Below are 27628 nucleotides of genomic sequence, written 5' to 3' on the forward strand. Positions count from 1 at the left end.
CGATCGAAGCGTCGGCATTGGCAAGCTCAATGTAGCTAAAACAAGCGTGCGGCGCAATTCAACACAACTGTGTGCGCGTGCACAGCTAAGAAGACAGCACGTCATTTACTCTGTTTAATGCAAAACCTTTTTTTACAGCAGCCTCCACAGATCCCGAAAAACAAGAATCAGAGGGGCTGTGAATAGCCCTTTCACGCTGTAATGTGAAGCTCCAGGCTTGTTCTTGAACGTTCTAAAGTTTTTCTAATATGAAAAAAAAAGCAACTTCGAGGTGCTGTTATTCATTAGAAAGATCACTCACATAAACGATATACGCGTTTCCTTAATAAATAAACCGTTTTTAATCAGCATCGATGTGAACATAGCCACTGTTTGGACATAGCGCATCCTCTGCTCGGATCCTACCAGCTGCGTCACAGGAGGGCGTCCGCGAGGTGGCACCACCAAACATCTCGTCGCCAATAAATCTTTTTTACAAGGTCACCGCCATCTTGAAATATCGTCACTTCGAGTACGGGCGAAAATATTGTTTTGCCGTCGCCACGACAAAACACCTTTCGGATATAAGCGTAGCCGTTTTCAATTATCGGTTTGTCTCCCCTCTATTTTTTTTATATATTCAGGTTAAAATGTCTTAATATTTTTTTCGTTGTCCATAGTGGATATGCCTACCATGTGACTGGGGACGAGAGTAAGCGAACAAGTTCTATACTTTGGGTCCGATTGCCACTGAACGCGTTCTCTGGAAAAACAAAATAGCCGATAACAAAATGCCGTCGTAGCACTATCAATGCCAAGGGCTCGCGCCGGGGGACGCTGGTTCACGCGCGCCAGAACAGAAAAGAAACAAAAGCGTTCGGAACGAAATGGTGAGATAACTGTTTTGTTCCGAACACATTTGCTCACGCACCTCAAGGTTGCGTAAACGCGACGCCGATGGCCAAAGACTTCGCCGTGACGTGCCGCAGCTTTCGCTGTGACTGTGAATTGACACAGGGCTGCTTACTTTTTTCACTGCCGATCACCTTTTATTAAGCCGTTCAGCGTGATCTGGCTGCCGCAGTGCCAAAGGGAACGCAGAGCGTTATGTGGCCGTCGGCTTCTCTGCCCACATTCACGTCGTGCTATCCCATAGTTTCTATGACTACCTCATGTTAAAAAAAACAAGAGCTTCGAGATGTTAGTAGGCTGTAGACGAAGGAAGACTAGACAAAAGAAGAACCTTTCTGCTTGGCAGTCGTTGTTTACGTAAGAAAGACTTGACACGCCTGGGTTGACCATCTATAGAACCTTATTACGCAATGTCGGATGTCGGTACATGTGGGCATCGCTTTCTGCGCGAAGCGTGGACCCAAGCCCGAAGCCAATACGCCCACCGGCTCAACGACTGGGAGAAGGTCCACGCTCGCCAGGCGCTGGCACAACACTCGTGTTTTCAATACACGTGCCGAGAGTCCAGGGACACAAATATGGCGTCTTCAGACAATTGGCGAGGATGCCACTATAATCACCGGCAGCTCAAAAAAACGCGGGGTTAATATATTCACACTTGTGGCTTCGCGAATCGTTTTTCGGCGTTCTTATCGGCGAATTCATTCGCCGGGGAGTCATAATAAGACGATCAGGACTCGTCCAATCCGTCGTTTCTTAAAAATGCCCGGAGGAGGTTTTTGAGATCGCTTAAATACGGCGATAACTCACTCCGCTTGCTCCGAGCATCCTAAAAATCCCTAAATCATGACAATACGCGGCCGTACTCCCTATTAAAAAGCAATCAAAGTTCGCAACGCACCGAGGTCATCTCCAGCAATGGGAGCAGCATGTCCCGAGACCAGGACCACTGTCAGCCAATAGCACACGAAGGATCTTCGCGCCTCCGGACGGTGGAACCGCGGAGTGATATCTCGATTGCGCGCGGCTCGTTGCCCACACAGTCCAGGCTACGATTCATCCCAGCGAGCGCGCACTCGAGAGCTGACGACCGGACGCATCACTCCCGCGGAAAAAAAGAAAACAGCCAACCATAGTGTGCTGTTTTTGGGACGATTATTGCAATATCATGTTCCCTCTCCGCGAGAAATTAACACCTTTAGACTACTCATATTTGCTTTTATCATCTACAAAAGCACACACATTTTGTAATAACAGCGTTTGCGATTCCAACAAAATGTCCAGTTTTCATTTGTCACATGTCCTGGCCTCCGGAACAATGCTCCTCCCAACGTTGGAGATGACCTCGGTGGTTCGATCTTTGATTGTTTTTTACAGCGAAGCTGTATAAGGCTGGGGTTCCGTAGATTTTTCGCGTGCGTCAGCAAAAACTTGGGTCCCCATTTTTATGCAAAATCGTTTCATTCTATCCAAAAGCTTATACATCTCATCACATGGATATGCATTTTCAGTAGATTATCTATCAATAGGTATCATTTTCAAGATCAGTAGACTCTCGGGTAGATAATAAAGGTTTCTCAAAGCTTTACCGCTGTGCACTCTAAAAACATATCCTAGTACTAACTAACCGTAGGCAAATAACTGCTTGTCACAAATGTTGATATTGGTTGACTGATATTGATATATATTTGAGCTCAGGAGAGCCGCACGCCGCAGAAAGGCAAGTCGCCGATAGCGTGAAGGCTGGCGGCGCCGATTTTAATGATGATGAAATGGTATTGTACAGATGAGAATTGTATGGATGATGATGATGATGAGATGGCAAAGAGGGCAAAAGGCGCTAGGGCTAGCAGCGGTCTTCGCGATGGTGGTCTTCGAAGAGCCACCATGGACTGCTGACTTTTAGGAGGCCGGTCTCGAGCGCCTGGCGAGGGCTCGCTGCGTGCCCAGCTTGCAGACGAGCCAACCGAATTTCCGGCGACGCAGGGAGTCCAGCACCCCCGTGGTGGATCCCCTGGGGTTGGCGCCGGTGTTGACCGGGCGCCGGTCTTCGCGAAAGCGGGCCTTGAAGTCTCTCAGCTTGAGGTCGAGCTTGTGACGGGGCAGCGTGAGCACCCGACTCGGTCGAGGACATGGTGTGTGCCACGGGTACATACCAGTGGTACTCACCCTTTACTAACTCCAGTTAGTACAGGCAGTGTTCGTAACAGTTACTAACCAAGGAAGTTAGTAACGGGAACTAGCCTTACCCACAAGATCTAGCAGGAACCCTTAGATTGATTTAGAAATTGATTCTAACTGCCGCGAAAAACCTAGTTGCCACCTGGCTCATGAAACTAGGTGGCGCTATAGCTATTGCCGTATTCAAATGTCACAAAAATATTTGCATTGCTCTCGGGTTTAACATTGTATACTGTACACATTACACACGTCATCAATAGGATGGACGCATCACACGCAAGAATCGGATACACAAAGTGAGCACACGAAAACACTACTACGAACGCACGCTACACCAATAACCGACTCACTCTATTGAATTTTCGCCTTTTATACTTACCATTCTGAAGGACGCCTTTTCTCAATGATTAAATAATTTTACAAGAATGTTGCTTCCTTCTCACTAAACTCATTCCTCAAATTTGATTTTGAATAATCCAAAAACAAAAACTGCTTGTAAAAAAAAATCCAAAAAATCCGATGTAATTATTTTTGAAAGCCGATATAACTGCCTGCTCCTCTGCACTTCATATCGCCGTATTTTCTCTTCTCCGCATAGTTCCGTAGCAACACTATGCTCATGGAGAACTTTCTGTAGCATTTCAGCATTTCAGAACTGAAGAGTGCTCGTGTGCAGGTATGATCGGCGTTCAAGGTGCTCGAGCGCCCATGCGCCCGTAGCTTTAACTGCATAGCCAGATAAAGTCATCCTAGAATATAGTAATGATTACTATCCCGATTTCCTTTTCTGGTAACAAGCACGTTTACTGCCTGTGCCATATTTCAGGTGGTAAACAACTAGTGAAGAAGTTATAACGGTTATTGAGAGGTAGTCGCTTTTTCTAAAAGTGTGACATGGCACTTGGTTTCGCTGTAAGTTCGAAACTCCGAGAACAGCCAACGCCAGATTCCTATGGCACAAATCAAGCAGCGCCGACTGCGCTATGTCACGGCCGCCAGGGCCGATGCTTTCCCATCTGAGAAACGTTTTCACTTACTTTTAAAATAACTGAAGGCCCGAAACCTGTGAATGTTGGCGTTATCCCGATCTCCCTTAACGTTTTAATATACTTTTAGATATTAATTTGTAATGATTCTCAGCGTTTTTGCTAACATGAACATGTTTTCGTTACAGGTCCTTTCATCGTGCAGCGGAGGCTTCAGATATAAAAAGTGCGAGCCCCAAGGTTCGACTTCTGCGTCATTTCTAGATGAGAGGTTTTAAGACTGGAATGATATGTCAACAAGATGTCCGCGTTTATTGCTGATTCAGTATAAACACGTCTATAGAAATCTGAATTGAATATTGGTGCTAATAGTAAGCTACGTATTTTTTTTTCCAATTCAAACTTACGTAGGTCTACAATTAACGTTGAACATGTTTAATTCTTGTTTTATGACATTATGTCACCAGTTATCTGACGCCACCTTTTTTAGCTGTAGCGTTTAATGTCGCGACAGCACGAAGTATGGAGGCACAATAAAAGGGTCGTATTTTTGAACTGTTAGTTTGCGAACACTCTTGTATCTTGAGCAAACCACAAAACATGGTTTTACTTACCTGAGATGTGAATGCATGCTGCCTTCCAGGCTAAGGTTTTCATCGTCATTTCCTACGTCAGGCGGACGTCCAACATCTTGATCAACTGTTTTATTTCAGCTTCCCTTGAATTTTCTCGCGTGGATAGGTAATATAATTTTGTTAAAAGACACATGCAAAGGAAAAAAAAAGCATTTTTTAACAACTTGGATGGAAAAAGGATATCAGAAAACGATTTTACAACGAAGAAAAACATTTTTAGAGCTATATTTACGGCGCTATACGAATTTGTAGTTGGCGCCGGGGGCGCCGCGGGAAAGGGGCCCTTATTTATCACGTGACTGGCCCTTATTTATCACGTGTTGCTTGCGCTCTTTCGGAAGCTTCCTATGGCCTCCAAAAGTAACTTATTCACCTTTGTTTCGAGTATAACAAACGACTAAGATTAATAAATAGCCTTTAGAGCCCAAAGGAAATTCATGAAAAAGCGCAAGCAGACGTGATAGACCTGTGCGCCGGTCAGATGACGGCGGCGGCGCTCCGAAGCAGACGAACTTGTGGGGTGGCGGCGACGGCGGCGTGGAGAAACGCGTTGAAGCGGCGCTGCACAACGCTCAGCGTGCGTCGTCGTCGTGACTTTGCGGCGGCGGCGACGCAGGGTGCACAGGCGTATCACGTGACCAGCGGCGTCCCGCGGACGCCAACTAGAAATTAGTATAGCGTCGTCAATATAGCTCTAAAAAATGTTTTTCTTCGTTGAAAAGTCGTTTCATGATATCCTTTTTCTATCTAAGCTGTCTTGAAAAAAATGTTTTTTTTTTTGCTTTGCATGTGTACTTTAAGAATTTTCACGCCAAATATAAACGTGCAGAATCTCAAGTTTCTAAAAAAAGAAGTCTTAGTCAATATACCCTGAAGTACTCTAGGCGGAAGATAATTAAATTGTCTTCTTTCAGATATATATATAAAAAGAAACCGCTTTGAAAACGAGTTTACGAACTGGTTTAAAGCTTGTGCAGAGTGAGATGGTCACAGCGCGAAGCTTAATGTGGCCTGAATTACGAGGACATGAAAGGAGTCCTATACAGAGCAAAAAATCCACACCAGTTCAACCTAGAGAGTTTGTTTTAGCGCGGCGCCTATTTGCAACTCCACGGCGTTCATTTGGTCTTTTTTTCTGTTTCACATTTTGGCCACCAGACCGCTCCAGGTTTTGTTGCACGCTTCCGTTGGCAGAAGCGAAACAATTCTCTCCTTTCTGTCCTTTCTGCTGGGTAGCGTCGCGTCGCGTCCTCTGGCGCTGCGAATAGCCTTACGTGACGGATACACTTCACTATCTCCACATGGGATCTCAAACCGTCGTACGCTCATAAAACAAACATGCACAGAGTTCCAAGGAGGCCGACCTTTGCACAATGGTAATAATTATATATTTTATTGTAGAGATAAGAAGTTTGTGGTATGAGTCCGTATGAAGTATTTATATAGAAGATGCAGAAACCAAAGGTATGAAACCAAATCGTGTGTGACCTTAGTATAACAATTCAAAATATTAAGAAAACAAAAACTGTGCTCTTATTGTTCGGAACAGGCACGCGAACACTCTCACGCACACGCTACCACTCATCCAAACACGACAGATTCACGCGATGTTCGCGCGGAGTTCGCATCCGTTCGGTTAAGTTCCTTCACATTCACGTGGAAAGTCCTGGGCGCGCGCCTTCCCGCTGCGCTTTCCTGGACGTAGGTGGGGTGAAGTAGATCTCTGCTGTGCATCGTAGTGAGGCCGGAATCGGGGAACTTGGTTTTCCTAGCGGCCCGTAGATTCCTTTTCCTTACTTCGGCCTACCTTTTCTTTCCTATCTTGTTTGTTTTTGTTCAGTCTTCTCCCAGTTCACGGATGTCCGATGACTAGTGTAGAAGGAATGCCTCTCTCGACGATAGTTGAGCTTCCGTGTCACGGGCAAGTCAATCTATGTACACACACCACTCACAAGGACAACCTTTTGTCACCGTGCGGAAAAAGGTTTTCTTTTTTCTTCCGTCGTTGGATCTTGTATTGTTTAGGCTTGTTGGTTCTCTTGTTCTCCCGCGTGGACATCAGCTCTGTTGTCTCCGGCACACGAGACCTTAAAACACTAAGATTAGCTTAGACGGGGTGCCGTCACACTGGTGTCGATATCGTGTTGTGGTCGCTCGATGCACCGCTTAGATGCTGCGAGAGAAAAAAGAAAATAAACAACAATAAAACTCTATATAGTTTATATCGCTAATGAAGGCCTCAGTAGACTGAGGTCAACGATTATTGAGTCAAATATTTGCAAGGTACGTAAACAACGAACGTTCACGCAGAAAAAAAAGAGAAGTCCTAATAATTCTGGTAAACCCGTGAAGCACATATTGTGCCGGGGGAGTATTAAGCGTGCGTTATGATTTGTTATGTTTGGTTACGGAGGGCTATGCGTGGTTTCGGATGCGTTCGACACCCGACAAACACTTGTGGCCCCCGGGTTCATCAGAACACTCGAGGCAAGTTCAACGTTTTTCAGGAGTGTTTTCATAGTTTTTATATAGGACCTGCCTTTTTTGAGGGTGCGTGTGAGGCCTTGAGTTAGTGATTTTGGATTGCGAGGCGCCCTTTGTGGCAGCTGAAGTAGTCGCGAGGGAGGGAGGTTTATCATAGAGCCCCTTTATAAAATTCGATCCTCGCGTCTCTTCCAAAGAGCGACAACCATTTTCGTGTGAACGCGCAAAAACATGTGCCTCGACTGCGTCTAGGGCCGCCATTCGCTTCCAAGGGCCGCTCATTTCAGTGCTGCGCCGCCTTTCGTCTCTAAGGGCTGCACGCCGTACGCACCTCGTGTATCGGTGCATCTGTCGCTATACTTGTAAAACGAACACAAACACACCAAAAGGACTGGGGTTTATCGAGCCAGCTATTCTATCTTTTAGCTGCTGTGCCAAGTCATGACATCAGATATCCGCTGAGCTATCCGTTGGTGCGTTGGGATCAAAACGCACCAACGGACGTCACAAGGTCTTGCGCCTTGTGACGTCGTGAGATCACGTGGGGAGCTACGCTTGGTCACTCGGAAGCCACTTGCACGACGGTCACCTGCTCACGCAGGCTCTCGCGAGTCACACTTCGTCCTGTCGCCTTGCGCTCTCTTTCATCTTCTTCTCAAGGCGCCTGGCGAAGGTATCGGGCTACGGATCACACGGCCCGGGTTCGGTTCCCGCTGAGCCAGGTGGTAAATCACGCTTATTACGCCGAATTGTGATTACGTATGGTTAATTATAACTAAGTGTGCATTGTGTTTGGAGGCCTATGCGGTATCTGCGCTATGGACTAAGTATGATGTTGCCTTGGCAAAAGCCGCGTTTGATGTGTTGGCGTTTGTCTTGCAAGTCCCGTCAAATGCACAAGTACACCAGGTCCGTGCCTCGTGCTCACTCTTAAGAAAAAGAGCTAGAAAAAGAAGTAGGAACTGCGCGTTTTCCTCCCTGCTACCGACGCGCCCCCAAGCGGACTCAAGAAGAAGGGAGGAACAAGACGTTTTTATCCTTCTCCAGGCAGACGGACGGGAGGAAATTTCTTGCACCTTGCCCCATTTTCTTTCGGTTTCGTTTTTCGGGCAAGTCGCACCGTCGCGTTAAATAAACGCTGTTGAGCCGATTAAGCCTCAGTGGGGGTGAGGTCAACCGTAATTAAATCTCCCGATCCAAACACGCAGAGAGCCTCGGTAGCACTGACGTTTTTTACCCCACATTTTGTCAAACAAACAAAAGAAGCTGTTAGAAGCATCCAAGTTTCAGAACAATGCCAGCAGTGCTACGTACACTGGGCTAAGATTATAGGAGGTATTCACTGGACGCCATATTTGAGGGCGATGTTTAGAGCTCATGCTCCTAACAAGCTCACATTAATAGCCTGCTAAGACCGGAAACCTTGATGGTGGTAAATGCACGCTCCAAAAGGACTGCGGGAGCTCGCCGTCAGCACCCGCTCAGCAGCAGCGCACACGGATATGGCCTCCGGTAAATACTCCCTATAGACGCTTTGCAGCAGCAGTGCATGGACGCCGCCATAACTGACCTTCAGTTTTAGTTTCCTCTTATTCCGTTTATTTCACTTCATCATTACCATAGCAGGCCAGGTTATTGCCATATTAGATTCAACTGTGTCCTTTTTCTGAAGCATCGGCCTTTGTAGAGGATCGTCAACTACCGTTTCAGTTGCTCGGCATCTCGGTAAGACAAGAGAAGGTCAGCAATGGCGCCTGTAATTTGGCGCGTGTGTAAAGCGTCTATAGGAAGTATTCACTAGACGCCATATTTGTGGGTGCTGTTTAGAGCGCATGCTCAGAACGAGCTTACATCAATAGGCTGCTAAGACCGGCACTTTTGATGGTGCGGAATGCACGTTGCAAAAGAACTGTGGAAGCTCGCCATCAACACGCGCTCAGCATTCGCGCACACAGCTATGGCCGCCAGTGAATACTCCCTATAGTCTGGTGGCGCGCGACGCGCGCGTGGTTTCGGTTGTTTCGACGTTCTGGAAACGTCGCGACCAAGACCGACAGATTCTGCTGCTGTGTGGCTGCGCGTCATCTGTGCTACGTTCCGTTTTGTTTCCTGTTACCAAGTGCGAACCAACGATCAACGCGATTTTGTGTTTTAAGTTCGTGTCACCGACATCGCCTTTTTTTTGTGCCTTGTGCACGATGACTCAAGTCGTCACCAATGTCGCAATGTGTTTCGTGTACCGGGGGGGTAAACAGGTGGAATTACTTATCGTTGTAGGTGACATTCTCGTTTACGGTACAATCGATCGGCCTGCAGATAGTCATGTTGGAATATTGGTCTGAATAGTAGCTGCAATACGCCGAGAAAATGAGGAAGAGGAGGAAACGAGAGCGCGTGGGACGTCAGAACGCTGAGCTCTATAGTTGGGTAAGATTAGTGGAGTGATGCAAAACTATTGAAAAACTGACTATTGATATCATCGATAGTTTTTCCAAAACTATCGATAGTATCAAAAACTACGGATAGTGGACTATCGATAGTACTATGGAGAGTTCACTATCGATAGCACCATCGATAGTATTATCAGCAGTTCACTATCGATAGTATTAGCGATCGTGCAATTGGTAGTACTATCCATAGTATTACCCATATTTGGCTTTTAGTCGAATATCGAACTCTCGAACGTCATCCTTCAAAAAACTAACTTTAGGAAAATTAAAGCACTACCCAAAAAGGGAATGACTAGAGTTATATATAGGCATGCAACGCGTGGTATTGGGGAAAACATAAAATTGAAAGGAAACAAAACATAAAGCGGTATTCTCGTAAAATAAATTTAGACGTAAAACAGAAATGCTGGTTTGCTAGTTTTCTTTTGCACACATTTTGTGTATTCATAGGGTTCAAATATCAGGCTTCACACTTTACTATGCCGGCTTTTGTAAAGCTATTCAGTATATTCAGCATTTTTTTTGTTTGTCTTTAAGCTAGGGAAAACACTCGCTGAAGGCATTTAGCATCAGTATTTTTTCAAGTTTGTTTCACGCTTGTGTTTCCTTTATTGTTCAATATACAGATATTCCTTTTTATAGCCTTGACCACTGACAGGCGAAGATAAACACCCTGCTGGGGATCACAATTCTTTTAGAGCGGAGCTGTTAAAGGCTAGTTTCCCCAGTTTTGTGTCCGTGAACAAATAAATCTCGACACAACGCTCTAGACAGCTACCGCCATCTATGAGCGACGGCATCAACTAGACAACCGGCTTACCGGTTGTCGGGTTGCCGCCGTTGCTCATAGATGGCGGCACATAGTACAGCTCCGCTGCTCTTCCTTGTTCACCAGAGTATAAAGGCTGAACGTTTTTTTCTCCTAATGACCATTTATATCGAATTCCCAATAATTGGCAGTTAGCCGTTGACGAAAGCCCTTAGGCTTGTACGCCGTGATATGCTGCCACTTTTTGTTTGGCTCTATTTTGACAGTTTTGTGACTGTGGCTGGTAAAATATTTACCTGTTGGTATAATATACAGCTTCAAAATGCAGAAACCGTCACGTACTCTAGAAATAAATATATTTGGATCAATATATGTAACACAGCTTTAGTTGTGCAGACTTCAAATTAGAAATTACGAGATAAAAAGTCTGTCAAGAACAAAAACAACAACAACAACAACATAGTTACTGGCACGTTTGGTTTTTCCATTCTTCAAATACAATAACTATGAAAACATAAAGTTAACTGGATAAAATATAAATGATAAAAACGAAAATTGTTTGTGATCCAAGTAACGAATTGTTGGCAATGAGGCACTACTTCAGTAAAGAAAGGCTTGTGGATCCGAAAAAATAATATTGTTTCATTTCTTACCCGCAACCAATTTGTTAAAAAAAAAAAAAACACATTAACGGATGTTATCTTATGCCTTCTGCTCCTGAGAGCGTCATTTGTGGTCTCTAAACTAACCTAAATGGCCAGATCTCGAAGCTTTAGCACAAGCCCGAGACGTATAGCTTGTCTTAACGCACGCTTGTTGTATTTTTGTACTTGAGCCTTTCTATTAGCGTTTCAAGATATGTGAACGAGCCAGTGCTGGGAATCTCGACGCTGCGAAGCTCGGGGATCTTGCTTGTGTACAAATCAGCAAGCTGTAGCAACCTAATAAGTATGCATACATCGAGCTCGCGCCTTTACATTAGTGGTGTTCATCAGGAAGCTTGTTTCGTGCGTCCATAGACGAAATATAACTTTTTGCAATTACTGTTTTTCTTAATACGCCTGAGTACGCGATGTAAAACTCGGAGGCGCCATTAAAAAACTTCATTTAAACACACTTGTCATCTCTTATCTGTACTGCCCCGCAGCACTGCACGAAGTGGTATCCTCACCCGCTTCCATTCCACTAATATTCAACATCGCGTATGCCCATAAAGTTATCCTGCAACCATATAGGCACATTTGCCCATACAAACCGTTTCAAGAAAGCAGAAGTCGAGCACTTGTGTGAAGAATGCCGCACCGTTCGCCGGAAGTGCACCGGGCGGGCATGAACTTCTATGCGGTACGCCAAACGAACGAAATTATTCAAAGCGCATTTGACAGTTTCTAATGGCCATTATATTTGTTATGTGTTTGCTTTATTCCTGGCTAAGTATGCCGACATAATTTACGGCACACCGCTCAGGCAGAGATCTTGGGCGCCAGGAAAAGCTCGTCCAAAAGGGCTTAGCGAGGAGTAGGGAACGCTTGTTGGGGCCTCCGTCGTAGCTAGCCGATCTCAGCGTTTGCAAAAAAACTTAACCTTCTATCAGCATAAAATTTTAGTGTGAGATATGTGATGACACGAGGAAGGCATCATAGTAACTTTCGTGCAGTAGTGAGGTCGAATTTATTGCGTTTCCTTAATAGTTCACGCGCTAACGCAGGGCTCTTGATAATCCTGTGAGGATGCAACTTGCTTTTCGCCCAATGAAGTGTCAAGAAGCGGACGTTTGGCAGACAAAATACGTATAGGGCTCAAAGTGACCAAATTTGAGTTGGAGGTTCACTGGTACTAGACGGGATTACTGACATTGAGCTCAAAGATGCACTCGTGGGGTGAGGTGACTAAGCCACGTCTTATTACGTTTGCATACGCGCGCACAATTTCCGGTGTTTCGGGAACCAAGAAAAGTGCCCCAGTCTTCGTTTTGTATCACTCAAGAATGAGTGTATTGTACATTCGCAAAAATTCGGATAGTCGAAAACGCAAGCGGCGCGTTTGGTCGCGGCGTGATAGCATGAAATGAACCTGTTCAGTCGAAACCGAAACTGAGTGGCCAACTAGTCCCCAGAGTGCACTGCGTGGTATTTCGCCGCAATGGGGCGCGTCGGTTTTGGAAGAAGTCTATTGACGGACATTCTAGAATAAAGAAGGCTGTGATACGGCTTATGCAACGCTCGTGTTATGTTCTTATTTACTGCTCATCGTGCTTCGAAAGCAGAAACTTGTGTAAACGGGTGCGAAGAGGGCTGACCATTTTTCTAACGAGTGCTGCTAAGGAGGCACTGGGGGGCCGCCAGTGGTGCGAGCTATTTGCCGGTGCGAAAACTCTGCCAACTCTTTGCCGCTAAATCGCCGCACCGTTCTGCGCAAACACCGATACATGTACAGCGTCCTGGCGTCCTGGCGTCCTCGTTAAATGGGCCATGAAAATATATCGGGTTGGAATGTCAATCACTTTGCAGAGGCGTACTAATCCTAGTCTATCTCAAGCAGGGATGTTTTTCGTTTCCGTTCGTTCTCAGTCAAGTAGGTTCCATATCTGGTAGACGGGACCAAACAATAATAAGAGATTTCCACCTGAAATATGCGAGAAAATATAGCTGAGACAAAACAATAATGTGAGACAACCACGGGTTTTTCGTGAACACCTTCCAGCGGCGTGTGGAGATAAAGGCGATGTCCTAACCTTAACGCATACCAGAAGTGACGCCATTCAAGATGGCTGCGCCCTTGTAGAGAAGGCAGACCGCTACTGATTCAGAAACTTGTTGTGGCGGTGAAATTGCGAGGGTAAAAAGGGAATATTTCTTTCAGTCTTGCATTAGCAAAGCTGGATGACGTAATTGTGGGATCGAAACCATCCGCTTGACGACAGTCGAGTGTCGTTCATGGATTGGACACGAGAACTGCGCGAGCACTGGACTTCGGCTCGTAACAATCAATGCCTCGGCGGAGACTCGGTTAGTGGCTGGTGTTGAACCACTGGAGCTCAGCACGCGATGTTTACTTTGCCAACCCTAGCGCGTGGCTGTGATCAACGTTTTCCGCATACGATAGGTCCTAGGCCCCGTGGCCACTTGTTCTGGCTCCGAGTTGAGGAAATAAGCAATGCTCATATTTTTCGGATTTTTTTTTTTTTAACGACTGCCATTACTTAGAAAGAAAAACTAACGCAAGACGAACGTTTCACTGTTGTTAAAGGAAGATAGGGGACGAGAGCGTTCCTCCTTTCATTAGGGTATATATAGACCATTTTTCCCCAAGAGTGCGTCCCTTGAAAGCAAATGGATACGCAGCAGTGAAATCAGCGGCTGTCGGAAGCAAATGGCGGCGGAGCGCTCACTCGCGGCACGTGTCTTGTTCATTGTCGCAACAATGGTTGGCGATATACTTGGAAGAAACGCAAGCGTGAATTTTATCTCGGGGCTCTAGCCTTGCCTGCGCGCGACGTTCTTTCGTTACACTCGAGCGAAATCCGCATCCAGGAAGTGTTGCCTGCACCGTTCTTCAAGCCACGCCATGGCGGGAGGCGGCTGCTCGAATGGTGGCTTGGAGCAATACCGCAGAGAAGGCAAGGCCTTCCGCACACCAAACGTCATCACTCGTGGATCTACTCAGCGTCGCCTAGCTCGCGTGAGCGTCGCCGGCAGCGTGTCTCGCAGCGTCCCAGAACCAGTACGCCGCCAGCCCGCGGCTAGGCCGAGACCAGTGCTGGCGGTGACGGGTTACAAGTTACGACATTGCCGGTACCGCGTTACTTTATTCGGTAACGTAATAACGTACGCGTTACTTTTTCAAAACAGTAACGGGTAACGTACTTACGTAACTTATTTCAAGTAACGTGTAAAGTAAGTTACGTTACTCGCTACATATTCTTCCCAAGACTTCAACCAATTACACTTAAATATTTTTTTCGTCTTTCTAGGCATCACATCATAGAAATATTTTTCCTTTTTTGCGTTTCTCTTTGCGTTTTTTTTTGTGAGTATATATATGAAATTGGAATGGATGTTCAGTTTCTGGATGGATGTTCAGTTTCTGGATGGACGTAATTTTTCATGAAACATGGCGCTTATGCATTGCCGCAACCTCAAAAAGTAAAAAGCGTTAATTCATATAAAAAATCTAACGCGAAAGTAATGCGGGTTAATTTTTAACGGTAACGGTAACGAGTTCTTTTTATTTTGAGGTAAAGTATGTCGGTAACGGGTCACATTTATTTGCAAGTAACAAGTAACGTATTCGGTTACTTTTTTCGGGTAACACCTTCAACACTGGCCAAGGCGGACGCGTATACTCTCGTCGAGTTTCGGCGTGTTTGCGGCTCGGGGCGGTCCACTAACGATGACGTCATGCGGAGGCCTTGACTTCTAGGTGGTGTTGGTTTGGAGTGACGTACCCTGGCGTTGGGTTGCATATTGTTCATGAGCGGCGTCTCCGAGGTGACCGCGCAGGGGTCGTCCTCCTCGTGCTCGGGAGGCTGTCCCGTGCTGAACAGCACGCCCGCGCGCTGGAAGTCGATCTGGGCGTACTCGGTGGGCGGCTCACGGATGCGCACCGGGTACTTGCTCCGGGGCAGCGACAGCTCGGCGTATCGCACCTCGTTGTCCATCTGCGGGGGAGACGGCCGCCGCGCGACAACTTAGTCTGGCCCACACGCTCGAGCAAAACGGGAATTGTAGCGCGTTGTCAATGTAGCTCGTATAAAACGACCAGGTGTGGGATTTGTTGCCTCCGCGTGCCTCGGTTTTATATCGAAACGCTGTCTAGAGTTCAGAGTCTCCATTTTGACGTCGGCACGAATGTAGTACAACAAGGAAAGCTATAACACAGTCAAGACTGAAGTTGAGGACCCTAGCGTTCAACTTCCATGTGCAGGTAAATTACGAGACGTTGAAAAGAATGAGCTGCATTTTGGATCGCATTTTTGGCCACGTGGGTAACTAATTCTTACAGATTGGGATATTTTAGGTTATCGTTCATGAGCGCCGGCTCCGAGGTGACCGCGCAGAGGTCGTCTTTCTTTTGCTCGGGTTATGGCTGTATTTGAACGAAGTAGCAATAATTTTCACCTACACGGATTGATAAAGGAAGAAGAATTTAGCTGCACCAATTCCGACCTTCCCTTAGCTGTTGGATTGTTTATCTTTTGTGAACAGGTCTTAACTGTGTTATATTTCCTGTGTTCTATATTCTTCCTTCTGTGCTTGTGCGCTGTTTAACGTAGATCTTAACTCGTTCAGTAACGGCTCTTGTGAACTAAACCTTGAAGCGTGGCCACGTATAGTTACTTCAGCGCAGGTAAAAACCTACAGCGGCTAGAAGATGGTTTGCTATTGACTGTGGCGTAAGTTATGGGAATTTTTGCGTTGTCTTGCGCAAACTATGCAAGGTCAGCTTCATATTTTGTAAGAATCAAAATGAATTATATTAGATTATGGCAGTTGTATATATCTTGGATCAATATATCTCAACACAGGCAAGCTATATTCCCTCGACGAAATTCCGTCGTAAGTTGTAACCATCGGTCTAATCCGGGTATTTTCGTCGAGCCATTTTCGCCACGAGCTCCGCCCGACAAAGAATTTCTCAGATCATATCTTTTTATGGTTCAAGCTGAGTCTTTCGATACGCTACTAATCACGGAACTTCTGCCAAATGTTTGTACAAGGGCTAAAACATACCCCGAGATTCGCGATGACAAGTATTTTTCAAAAATCTATTTCTCCTACACGAACATTATTTTACGTCAGTAATTCATCACTCTATGTAAGCACCAGTCATTGTTTATTGATCTATAGTAACACAACTTAAAAACAAACTAAGTTTATTTATTAGAAAAACAAAACAAGAAAAAAAAAACAGGTTTTTGCAAGCGAAGACGAGCCAGACAATTCAGCGTGTAGGGGTTTGCAGTGCCTCTACTTGGTGGCGCTACTTACGACGCTGAAGTTTGACGGCGATAGCTCTCTCAAAGACTCCGGCGTTACAGAAAAGTTTCGTGACCAGTAGTGCATTGAAAGACTCGAGTTCAAGGCTGAAACATTTTCAGATATAATTATCCTCTAAAAGATTTTAGAGCAGAACTATACGTGATTACACTTTCGCCCATTTCCTAGCGCAAAGAGCCAGGTCAGGCGATGAAAGACCGGTGACTGCTTGGTCCGACAAGGGCGCTATTTCCACCGCCTTGTCAGCTCAGAGGTGAACCGAGTAGAGGCATACGGTTCTGCGTACCTTGACGGGGGACGGCCTCCGCAATGACTGGATATTTTCGTAGTTGTAGTCGTTGGGCGAGAAGCTGTCGTACGTGCGGTGCGTCGTGTAGGCCGGGATTCGGCGAACTGCAACACGCGGGTACTCTGTAAGTGGCGGGAACGAAACCATCTGCGTGAGTGGCCTTTAGGTAGTTTTTATACCTCCAATGTGGATGTAGGAGGAAACCGATTGGGAAAGGCGCTGTTTTGTACCTTTAACACACATAAATGTACTATAGAGAGTTACGGCAGGTTATAAAATAAAGTGCAACTGCAAAAAGGAGATAGTGTATCAACAGAAGGAGAAGAGGAACCAGGTCGAGAATACAATCAGGTGCACGGTAAAAATCTTACAGTGCTCAAGAACAAAGACGAAGAGGTGGAACACACACGACACGATATGCGCTGTGGGATTGCCATCACGTTTGAAGAAAGACATGGCACAAAAGACAAGGATAGCATGCGGGCGATTCTGCGAACGCTGTGTACACAGATACTCTCAATATAACTTGAAAGCGAACAGGAGATAGGACGTGTTTGTTTTGTCGTTCTTCCAACTCAACACTGTAGATACATGTCGCAGAACTAAATATAATATCTGTATTGTAGTTGTTTTCATGACTTATATGACGTTTGGTATGCTGGGTCGTAAGTAGCACTGGGCTAAGCATTCTCAGTGGTACGGCCTAAGAAGCAAAAGGAAAAGTGTGGTTATTGATACGCTTTCAGGAACATGGAGAATAAGCGAAGATGGTTTGCGCACTTAACGTGGTTTTAAATTGCCTTGGCACAAACCTTATGTTTTGAACACAATCCAGATTATGGAGCGACTTTCAGGCCTCACTTATACAAAACGTTCAAGCCCCACGAAGCAAATGGAGTGTGATAGGCGCACAATTTATCCCAGCGGATATCTTACTGGTGTTGCGCGAAATGCTCCCTGTGGCATGCACTCGGCTATTTCAGATGCTTATTTTACTCAATTGAATATGTCGGTTGAAAATCGCGCCCGAATGAGTTCATTCTGAAAATCATCCCTGGCGGCTTATACATAATAAACTTTTTGTATACTTATCAACACGAGAGAGCTTTGAAAACCCAGTGCGCACTGGCACACAACATATATTTATGCAATATTTACATTAAGAAACGTTTCATTGTCTAATTTGTAGCAGTGTGTGGGCTGAGTTTATCACTGTGGTCTGAGAAACCATTGAGCGAATGATGAAGTTCAGGGGTTCAGGGGTATTGGTTCAGACTGTTTCCTGTGAATTGCAACGCTTGACTGCATGGTAATGTGCATCTAAAATCTGCGCGCTAATCTCCGCGACGTAGTCAAACGCCAGTATGTGAATGGAGCTTCAATGCCGTTCTTCGTGTGAAGTTCATAATGGGGTGGAAGTATGTGGAGCCGTTGGCATGCCGCGTGATTAAAATCATCAGCTGAGCAAGGACTCGAACTTTACTATTTCGTTATGCACTCAAACCATAAATTACTGACTTCTTCTTGGCCGGCTTAACCATTGCGTGGGAAGAGAAAAGGATGCACGAATAACTACATTTCTCCTTGGTGATAGCATGGCAACACACAAGAGAATACCCCTTGCTCTTCTTTTCTTTTAAATGCGATAACATTTTTCTTTCATCTATTCTTTACATCATTAGCATTTTATTGTTCGGGACATTTTATGACTTTACCTATATTCACCAAAGATTAATAGTTATTAGCTTGGTCAGAAGTAAAGAAAGTGGGAAATATTTAAGGATTCGACACCCAATTGCACTGGAAGTAAATACTCGCTCTCCAACTATTTAGGTTTTGGTTTCGTCTACTAAACAATGCCTTTTCTTAAAAAAAAAAAAACATTTCGCCGGATTGTATTTTGGAAACTATTAACTAAGCAGCAGAAGCAAAAAAATATGCGTTGATTTAGTGGCCCTGTTTTGAAAAGCTAAAGCACTAAAACAAATTACAAATATTTCTCTCGAGGTTTACCGAGACACTTACAAAAGAGAACATTTTGGAAGCAAGGAATAAATTGATGTGAAGAAGCAGCGCGTATAGTTTCAGGATTATGAAATGTGCGGGATGAACATTTATCACGGGAGTCCCTTTTACTTTGTTCGGTGTGTTGCGTCCTCGATGAGTGATGGAAAAGAAAAGTAAAGCCTTCTCGGCATTGTTTGACGGGCTGAGAATTGATGACTGCATCGATCCCTGCGCACTTCGCCATTGTGCCATGATTAATATCCTTAATGATCACTTAGTTGTTAACAAGTAAAGGCCGAGACACGGTCGGAGCCATGGGATTGCGAATCCCGGCGTCATCGTACCGAAGAGCCTCAGCGCCGTCATTTCTAGTGGTTAAATGGTAGAGGTTGCACATCATCCGTGCTCTCTTGTTTCTGTGACGTTTACAATAATGTAGACAGCTACTCGTGGATGCCTTTTCCAAAACTTTGTTTGGCGACCGCGACTACATTTCGTTTTATAACGAGTACGAGTGCGATCAAAGGCTACGCAGACTAAAATACTTTAAGCGAAAGGTCACGGTGCATTCATTACGTTCGATTGGTTTAGGGGATTATAACAGTCGCACAGCAAAATGACAAATGTCGTGACGTTGCACATTTAGCGCCCTCCGATTGTTCCAATCGGATGGTCGTGTCCGCTGCGCTCTGATGTAACTTGAAATGGAGTGTGAAGGAATGTGGGAGAGCACACAGAAATACACACAAAAACAATTGAAACAGTGGTTACAAAAGCTGATGGGCCCATCGAACTGCTCACCTTGAGGGTCGGTGTTTTTCTGAATGACGGACGGGTCTTTAGTGTCCAAATCGGTCAACGTTAGGTCATCCGTCGTTTTCCGTTGGTGGTTTTGACTTCTGTCAAAAAAAAAAAAAAAAGAAACAAAAGAAGAGATTACCGCTATAACCATGTGTGAACGGCTCATACCGCGTGAATCGACTAAGGAATTTACGCTCCGGAAGTGGCATTAATTGGAAAGTCGTTTTGTGCAACACTGTTTTCGCCATAAGAACGATTCGCTTTTTAGTGAACTGTTTACGCGCAGGTATCAAGGTACCGTAAACAGCTTTACGTGAAAGTTTCACAAATTGGCTGCTCGGTTTACTTCATATAACGAGCAGAGAATCATCATCCACGGGCTAAGAAAAGCTTATCGAACGAAAGTAGTAAGTGATAGATGATTAAACTGCCGCTGTTTGTTGTTTCTCACCGTGAGTTTTTGTTTTACTTATATATATATATATATCTCTATATATATTTTTTTTTGTGGCCCGAAGGGGGTGTTTACGTGCCAAATTGATGACGGTCATCTGGCACGCCCCAGCAGTGGACTGAGGATTCATTTCTACCACCTGGGGATCTTTTTACGTGCAACCGAAATCTCGGTTACATGGCGCCTTCACCGTAATAAGCCTACGTCTGATTGCGGGCACTCGGCCGGGATTGGAACCCATCGACTGGGGATCCGTAGGCCGGCGCTTTGCCTCGAAGCATCCGAGCCGCCTTAAACTTCAAAATATCTAAATCCGTCATAGTTCGAGTCCTTACGACGAAACCATTCGCAAGAAATATTTTAATACATGGTCAGGAACGACTGCTTTGATTATTATTTCTTTCTTGGCGCCATTCAAGACTGGAACGAGCTAATTGAAGGGATCGACATTTCGACATCTTTTAGTTACTTTGTGAGGGCTATAAAGTTTCACTGTACCCAATTTAAAGTTGCTATGACTATTTATTTAAACCGTTCATTCTGCTACCTTTCCTACTGTTGGTCCTTGAGTATAGGTAGTGGTACATAATGTAACTAAATATTAACAGTCGTACCAACAAGTCAATTTCACATGCAAGGACAAATTAAAGGAACAAAAAAAGTAAAAGGCAGATATGCAAACTATCGATTCTAAAGTATTCAAGAAAGAAAAAAGAAAAGAAGAGGAGACCGACTGCAATATAAGATAAATTACTTTGACTTTTCTATTTGAAAGAATACCCAATATTGTTTCTATTGTGTGTTTCTTGTTGCCAAAGTTGGGGATAGGCTAAGAGTAAAACGGAAGCTCCTCTCACCTCTTTACATTTTAACAGAGTGAACACTGGAAAGGATGCGACCTTCCCTAAAGCGTTCGTTCTGCTAAAGTGGAAAGAGGTGGAAGGAGCTTCCGCTTTTTTCTCTTAACCTGTCCCCGACCATAGGCTCTAAGTGTACGCAACCATAGAAGCGGATATTTTTCATTCTGCACCGCTGACAAGAACAAGAATCACTTAAACGGACAACGGCTAGTTAATGCCAATTTGACCGAACGAGGCAGAAATGCCGCTAATACAACCCGTATTCGTACAATCTTGCCTTTTACAAGACTGACCATCGAATCCTCATAGCGGCACTCATCACAAATGCCGACTTAAGTCTTCCACATTGCTTACCCCCAAAATTTATTTAAAACCTATATTCGATTCAAAAGTTTCGTTTGTCAGGAGCAAAGAGCACACACCTTTGGAAAGCTGTAGAGCCGAACTCACCACTAGTTCAGTTTCCTTCATCTCGAAGAAAACCCTTTCATAATACGTCGAGCTTTGAAGTTGTCCTCTCGTTTTTGAAGTAGGTTCACATTCCGCTCGACCACTTTCTAACACGGAATCTGCGAGGAGTGTTTCCAGCTCCGAGCTTAGATCCATAAAGACATTAGAGCAATGAACTGAAAATCTCCTCGGAATCGGGTTAGTCTGTAAGAAGGACACGGAAGGAGTTCTTACAATATATCTATATACGTATATGTAGCTTCTATTTAGGTTCTTTCTTTGTTGTTGTTGTTGGTTAGTTGTTTTTTGTTTCGCAGTTTCTTCAAACAGTGCGAACTCGCCGCTCCCAGTTATATGAGGTATCGACCGAAAGGAAGACCCCGGCAATATCGGGGCTGTAAAAGAGGTGAGGGGCCCATATTGGAAGCGAAGCTACAAAGCAACCCGCGAAGACCCGCTGCCAGCTTTCATTTCAACCCGGCGTTCATTTCCCTTTGTTATACTTTTCTTGCTTTTGCAGCCAGATTTCTGCCGGCCGCGTGGTTTTTATCTACCTCTGACGTACTTCAGCGGGCGTTTATTGAAGCGTTCTGCTGGCTGCTGATCGTGTTTCTGTTTCTGTCCCCCTTTTTTTTTTTGTGAGTTTTTATGAAACAATTTTAGGGCCGCTTCTAAAGGTGAATGCCCGGCGGCGATGCCAATCCTGGGCTGTCTCCGAGTGGACGTTGAAGGGGAAACAATTTTGGGCTGCTTCTGAATTTACTGGCACAAATGAATCGTTCTATTCTTGCTAAAAATGTCTTTGCAGCTTAAACAAAAAGGTGTTTATCTTTTGTTTATTTTTGCCGCAGTATTTTTGCGCCGTTTTTTTTATATACTATTCGTCAGAGTGTTACGAATATAAAACGAATGCACTTACTTTTCTGGACTGTCCTCGGTAGGGCCTAGAACAGGAACGAGAAAACTCGTGAGAACGTCAACAAAAACAGTTGGGGTAAACACCACTGAAGCACACGTAAGTGTTTATTCGGGATGAATTAAATGGCTAATCGTTTAATCAAGCTAAGGTGAGGTCTCAGAGATGATTAAAAAAAATCTAAACAGTATAAAAAAAAAAAAAAAACACCATATACCGTATTTTTCAAGCTATAGTCCGGAGAGGCGAATTCGGGGTCAAAAATAAACGCTTTTGCTTATATAGTCCGCATCCGGTGAATACTCTGCACGCCGTGCATAGTCCGTCCCTTATGCTTAGTCGACACGAAAATCTTCTCATACACGTGCCTTGACAGATGTCTGCTTTCTGAGTGCACAAAAAAGCTTGTAATACACATAAATCATCATTAACATACTGTTTCACTCACAAAAAGCAGTCACGTCTCGTCATAATGAACGACCTTAAAAACAAAATTTATGTATATTCCGCAGGCCTAGATTGTCCGCACAGCCTAAAATTTTAACTTCAAAACATGTATACTGCGCGGGCTACATCTCGTAAAATACTTTACATATGGTGAACACAATTGCTGGAATTATTGCAGTCTTCAAGCCATATAAGAATAGTACGTTTTCATTGGTCTCTGGCTTACACTCAAATGTCACGGACCGATGGCAGAAGTAGAGGATGGTACAGAAGGAAACGTATACATTATTTTAATTAAACGCGCTCGTCAGAGCATGCAGTATTTATATACTTTAAAAATGTCAGGAACCGCAAATGTTCTACAGTCAAGATTTACATCGAGTCATGATGAATTACAGATAATCGGTTGTTCCTCACAAATATATCAAAAGCTCGTGAAAACAAGTTCGCAGTTTTGTACTATGAAACAAAAAAAAAAAGTCTACAAAACAAGCCTCTTGGCCGTGATTACATTCTTGATGCAGTTTTTGAGCGAAGAAAATGACGCCGGTGACAACCAAATCTACTTTTAGCCCAATAATTCGTTAAAAAATAAGTCGAATATTAATTGATAATAAAATTAATCGGTGGGAGAATCATGATATTTCCTGACTCTCGTAAAAATCACAGTAAAAACAAAAAAAAATCCAAAGTCAGAACAGACATATGAATCGCGGTTCTACATCTATTTCAGCGTCGAAATAACTGAAGGGTGAAGGCACAAGACAAACCGAACACATTTTTTAATGCAGTGTGAACGGGAGACCTTGCCGTCATGTTAAAATAAAACATGTTGGTACTTGAACAACCCTACAAAAAAATTATAAAAAAGAAGCGTTTTGGGGCGATAAATTTAGAGTCCTTGGTTTGTACCTCGAGCAAGTTAAGATTTTCTTTTTTTAGATTGTCATTGTTTTACAGCAATGCCTGCCATTGTTTCTTAGCGCGTATTTATTGTTGAACGGTCACTAAAACCCTCGAAGGACAAAAATTAAAAGAACCGGCATTGTTTAATTTTTTTATTAGCCGCTTTTTAATTTTTATTTGCCTTTGAAGAGCACGGTTCATTTATCCTCGCATTTCGAAAAATAAACAATATTATAAGCATATTCAGCCATAAGAGATATATCTTACTAATCCTATTGTTATATTATAAAACACAACAATAAAATTGGATTGACAAAAGTCCATAATTATACATTAAAGTTATATTGCACGTTAAACAAATATAATGTCGTTGTTTATGCATACCCTGCTATAGTCCCTGACATTATAAGAAACACCGGATGTGGCGAGTTCCTAGCATAATACTGTTGATCCACAGTCAATCAAACTGCGCCACTGGCCATAATGGAGAATAACGAAACAAGAAACGGACATATGATAAGTCACGCCGTGTGTTTCTTAAAATGTCAGCGACGGAAGTGCGTGCTACCAAATATATTACATTCCCCAATATGTAGCAGGTAGTCGCACATATATGTTAATTACTTCCGTTTGTATCTTCGAGTTATTGATTCTACGCCAAATCGAGATCATCTACATGTCAAGAGTTAGCGTGACGGGAAATCTCAACGTCACCCCCTTTATTCGTGAATGAGGGCGCCAAACCTTAGACAGCGTAATCGACTCTTTACAGTTCTAAGTTGCTCGTTGCGTCATCGTGGACAGCGCTTCTCATTCGCTACTGCATTGGCAGCCTTGTTATGCTTAGCGTTCGGCAGAATCATCATTCACCTCTCCGTTCGTCACCTCGAACATCCCGGAAATCGTTGCACGCGGACGAAACTTGTCTAGAACTCAGGAACAACGTCGGGACGAACACGGGGAGCATCGGTTTTGACGTCAACGCTGACATCGCGGCGAGGGAATCGAGCATCTTGCATGATGGTAACGCAATCTCCTGGCTGGACAGAGCAGGTCACCTTTCGTCCTCAACGACAGCGAAGCCGATTGCCTCATTATTTCCGAGAAAGGAATACGCGCTGCCGGACAGAGGCAGCCTTGATTGGCCAATGGCAGGCCGAGGGACCCGTGAGGCTTCCTCGAACCGTCGGGAAGCCGACCAAACGAGAGCCTTTCGACGGCTATGGGAAAAAGTATCCCCGTTCGGGATGTAGCAACGGTCAGAGGGAAAATCGAAACGTTGTTTCGCTCTCGCATCACGTGTCATGCTCTTCGCGTGTGCTTTTTTTTCTTAATTATCGTGATGAATAATGCATCGTGGCTCGTGGTAAGTGATCGATCCTACAATGTGAGGGAGCTGTAACGAAAAAGAAGAAACAAATAAATGTTTATTGAGCGAAGATCGCCTTCACCTAGCTGTCTAGCCCAAAATTCGTAGTGATACTTCACTTTTTTTCTATTTGCCCCTTGCGGTGCTGGAACTGACAAACGGTGATTTGGAGCAGCTCTTGTAGCAGGGAACAATGGGTTTTGGGGAAGAGATTCCCACTTTTGGAGCAAACAATTTTGAGCTATTATGTAAATTTTTTTTATACAATCTCTTTAAAAGTTACTCAGTTAAAGAAAAAAAAAACTTCAGTTTTTGGAGTGTTTTCAGGCTATTTAAGGTTACTCAGTTACTCCGGCGGGTCGTGTCACGTGACAACACAGATTGATGAACGATGGACGCGGGTAGGTTTTGGAACGCCAAGGTACAAAGCTCTTATCCTGGAGCAAGATCGAGTAAATTTTGGGAAACGGCCTACGTAATCGATTAAAATGATCACGTGGCAGCTAGTAATCACAGCTGAGTAAGCACTCGGTATTCACCGAGCATGTTTATGGCTTAGTCGCCCCACGCGACTTCGAAGGCGACTGAGAAATCTTAGTCGGGGAGTTTAGCCAGTGTTCAGCGGGTGACTAGCAGCTCTGCGCTATGGCCAACTCCTATCACCACTGACCGCCAGCGCTAATAAAGTGCTTACTGTCCTGGAACCCTGGGGGAGAGAGCCAGGAAGAATCGGAGCAGCAAGTATTGTGAGAATTGACTTGTTCAGAGGTCAGAGATAGCGCTAAAGCGATCTTAGCAAGACGCTGGACGACGAGAGAGCCCGTAGTTACGGGCACTTCTATATTTGCGTATGTCGCTGGCAATGCGGCTTCCGTGTTTTCTCCCTTAAACTTTTTTTTTATTGCATTAAAGAAAAAAAAAACGATGTTTCGGAAAATTAGTTCTTCCTTATAAGATATTTTTGCTAATATATATTCAAATACTAGTTTTTTACATAATAAAATCCCCATTCACGCAGTGGCATCTAAGTGCGCGAATGCGCGACTTATCTTTTGTATGTCACTTTTACAGTGTTGCCATTTTTTTAAACACATGTCGTCACTAGAAAGTCCCTAGAAAGACGTTCGAATTGTCAAAAAGGTCGATAAAACATCGCTAATTCGCTAAATTTCGAAAGCTGGGCCTAATCCCTTTGAAGTTGTCAATCTGATATGCTGGCTAAATCAAGTATTTGAGAGTGTGTCTTGACAAAAAGGTTAACCGACACTATCCAATCAAATTGTTGGGATGGATTTGTAGGCTTTTTTGGGGGCGGACCGGGGTTCCTTGGATAGTCCCTGTCTTTTTTTACTCACTTAATTATATTTCGCGTGTTGGTTTGCCGCAGTGACAGTAGATCAAAATTTTTGCCTTGATGTCTTCGCTTTTCTGATTTGACGTATATGGTTCGGAGAGAGAGACATTTCTCGATGTTCGCCTCCAGAAGCAGCAAAAGGTCCTGGTTTATTGTATGCTGCCCGAGCAGATCTCGAAAGAGATAAACGTTAATGCGCACAGGTGTGCGCCACAGTGTTAGTATCTTCTTGTGATTAAACATTGTAACGTGTTGCACCCAGATGAGTAATTGGCACAGCCGACATCATACCAGTGACATGGCATGCAAGTTCTCTCGATCAATGCCACGTGGCCATCACAGCCTTGTTCTCGATCGAGTGTTTAGTAGCAATTGATGTCTTAGTGCAGCCGAAGTGACGCCTCCTTGGGAATTGTCTGTCATGAACTCTCTGGAAACATGACTTAACCTATGCCGTCCCATCAATCAGGAAAGTTTTATGTTTTCCCGCTTCCCCAGAGTGGCTGACTAGCAAGTGCAAACAGGCGGGCTCGAACATATCTGCTTAAAGCACGTCACTGTGACACTTTGTGCAAATAAATATGCTTTTAGTGCATCCTTCAGAAAACCAAAACGTCCGCCGCTGGCCGCCTCTCTGAATAAACTGATCAAAAAATCACGTTCTACAAAAAAAAAAAAAAAAAAAGCTGTTATTTGCATTTGCAGTATCACAAAGAAAAAAGTACATTTAAACGAAGTGACAACACTCCGTTCAAAAACAAGGAAATCTAGAAGCCTTGGAAGCCCAGTGAAATAGGTGTCTGACCCACAGAAACACACTGCATGCTAGGTGGTGTCATCCAAAATGCAAGCGCATAAAGTGTGAACATGTGCAGTCTAAAAGAAGAGTTCTTCCTCTATTGTAATTATACTTGAAGGCTCGTTGTCAGCTCCGTAGGCTTCAGCTGTGCCGATGAACCGGACAACTGCCTCCGGCAGTGTCTATACAACACACGTCTTCTCATGCCTTTTGTCTAAGTCCCGATCTCATTGTCAGGATGGCATTTGTCATCGAAGGCGCCATCCTATTACAAAGCGTGGTCTTTACCAAGTTAAGTTCGTTGAAGGATCGCTTAAGTTAGATTATGGCATTACCAACATTGTCACAACGAAGCTCGCTAGAGCAGCAAATTGGTTTTGTCCGCAGGCATCTTAGTACATGTTCACTTCACTCCAAAAAAGCTTCAGTTGTGTCTATCTTAGACCATGTTAAGTCGCAAGTGCCTTCCACTGGCTTTCTATTTGCGAAATATCAGAACAATCCACACCCACTGTTTCAAGCAGTGTAATAAGTGATGGCTTTAGGGCACATAACGCCTTCTCTACTACAAGCTGCGCTGT

At 44.3% G+C, this 27628-nt stretch overlaps 2 protein-coding genes across 4 annotated transcripts in view; one reads left to right on the top strand and one right to left on the bottom strand.

The window, feature by feature from the left end:
- Positions 1–4417, top strand: part of LOC115329185 — a 37305-nt gene extending 32888 nt beyond the window's left edge. The window contains exon 13 of the mRNA XM_042291958.1: positions 4247–4417. Coding sequence (XP_042147892.1) covers positions 4247–4322 — 76 coding nt within the window. The 3' untranslated portion in view covers positions 4323–4417. The remainder of the gene's footprint in view (positions 1–4246) is intronic.
- A 1641-nt stretch (positions 4418–6058) lies between these two features.
- The window catches only part of LOC8031537 (hemicentin-1), a 620814-nt gene continuing 599244 nt past the window's right edge, over positions 6059–27628 (bottom strand). For 2 of the 3 annotated variants that reach the window (XM_042288501.1, XM_042288498.1), the window contains 5 exons: positions 22176–22200; positions 19493–19590; positions 16682–16806; positions 14844–15056; positions 6059–6866 (listed from right to left, as the gene is read on the bottom strand). In XM_042288501.1, coding sequence (XP_042144435.1) covers positions 6816–6866; positions 14844–15056; positions 16682–16806; positions 19493–19590; positions 22176–22200 — 512 coding nt within the window. In that variant the 3' untranslated portion in view covers positions 6059–6815. The remainder of the gene's footprint in view (positions 6867–14843; positions 15057–16681; positions 16807–19492; positions 19591–22175; positions 22201–27628) is intronic. The other variant, XM_042288500.1, reaches the window with a different exon arrangement.

This window comes from Ixodes scapularis, unplaced genomic scaffold, assembly GCF_016920785.2.
Source record: "Ixodes scapularis isolate PalLabHiFi unplaced genomic scaffold, ASM1692078v2 PGA_scaffold0__279_contigs__length_252992795, whole genome shotgun sequence".
Lineage (NCBI taxonomy): Eukaryota > Metazoa > Arthropoda > Arachnida > Ixodida > Ixodidae > Ixodes > Ixodes scapularis.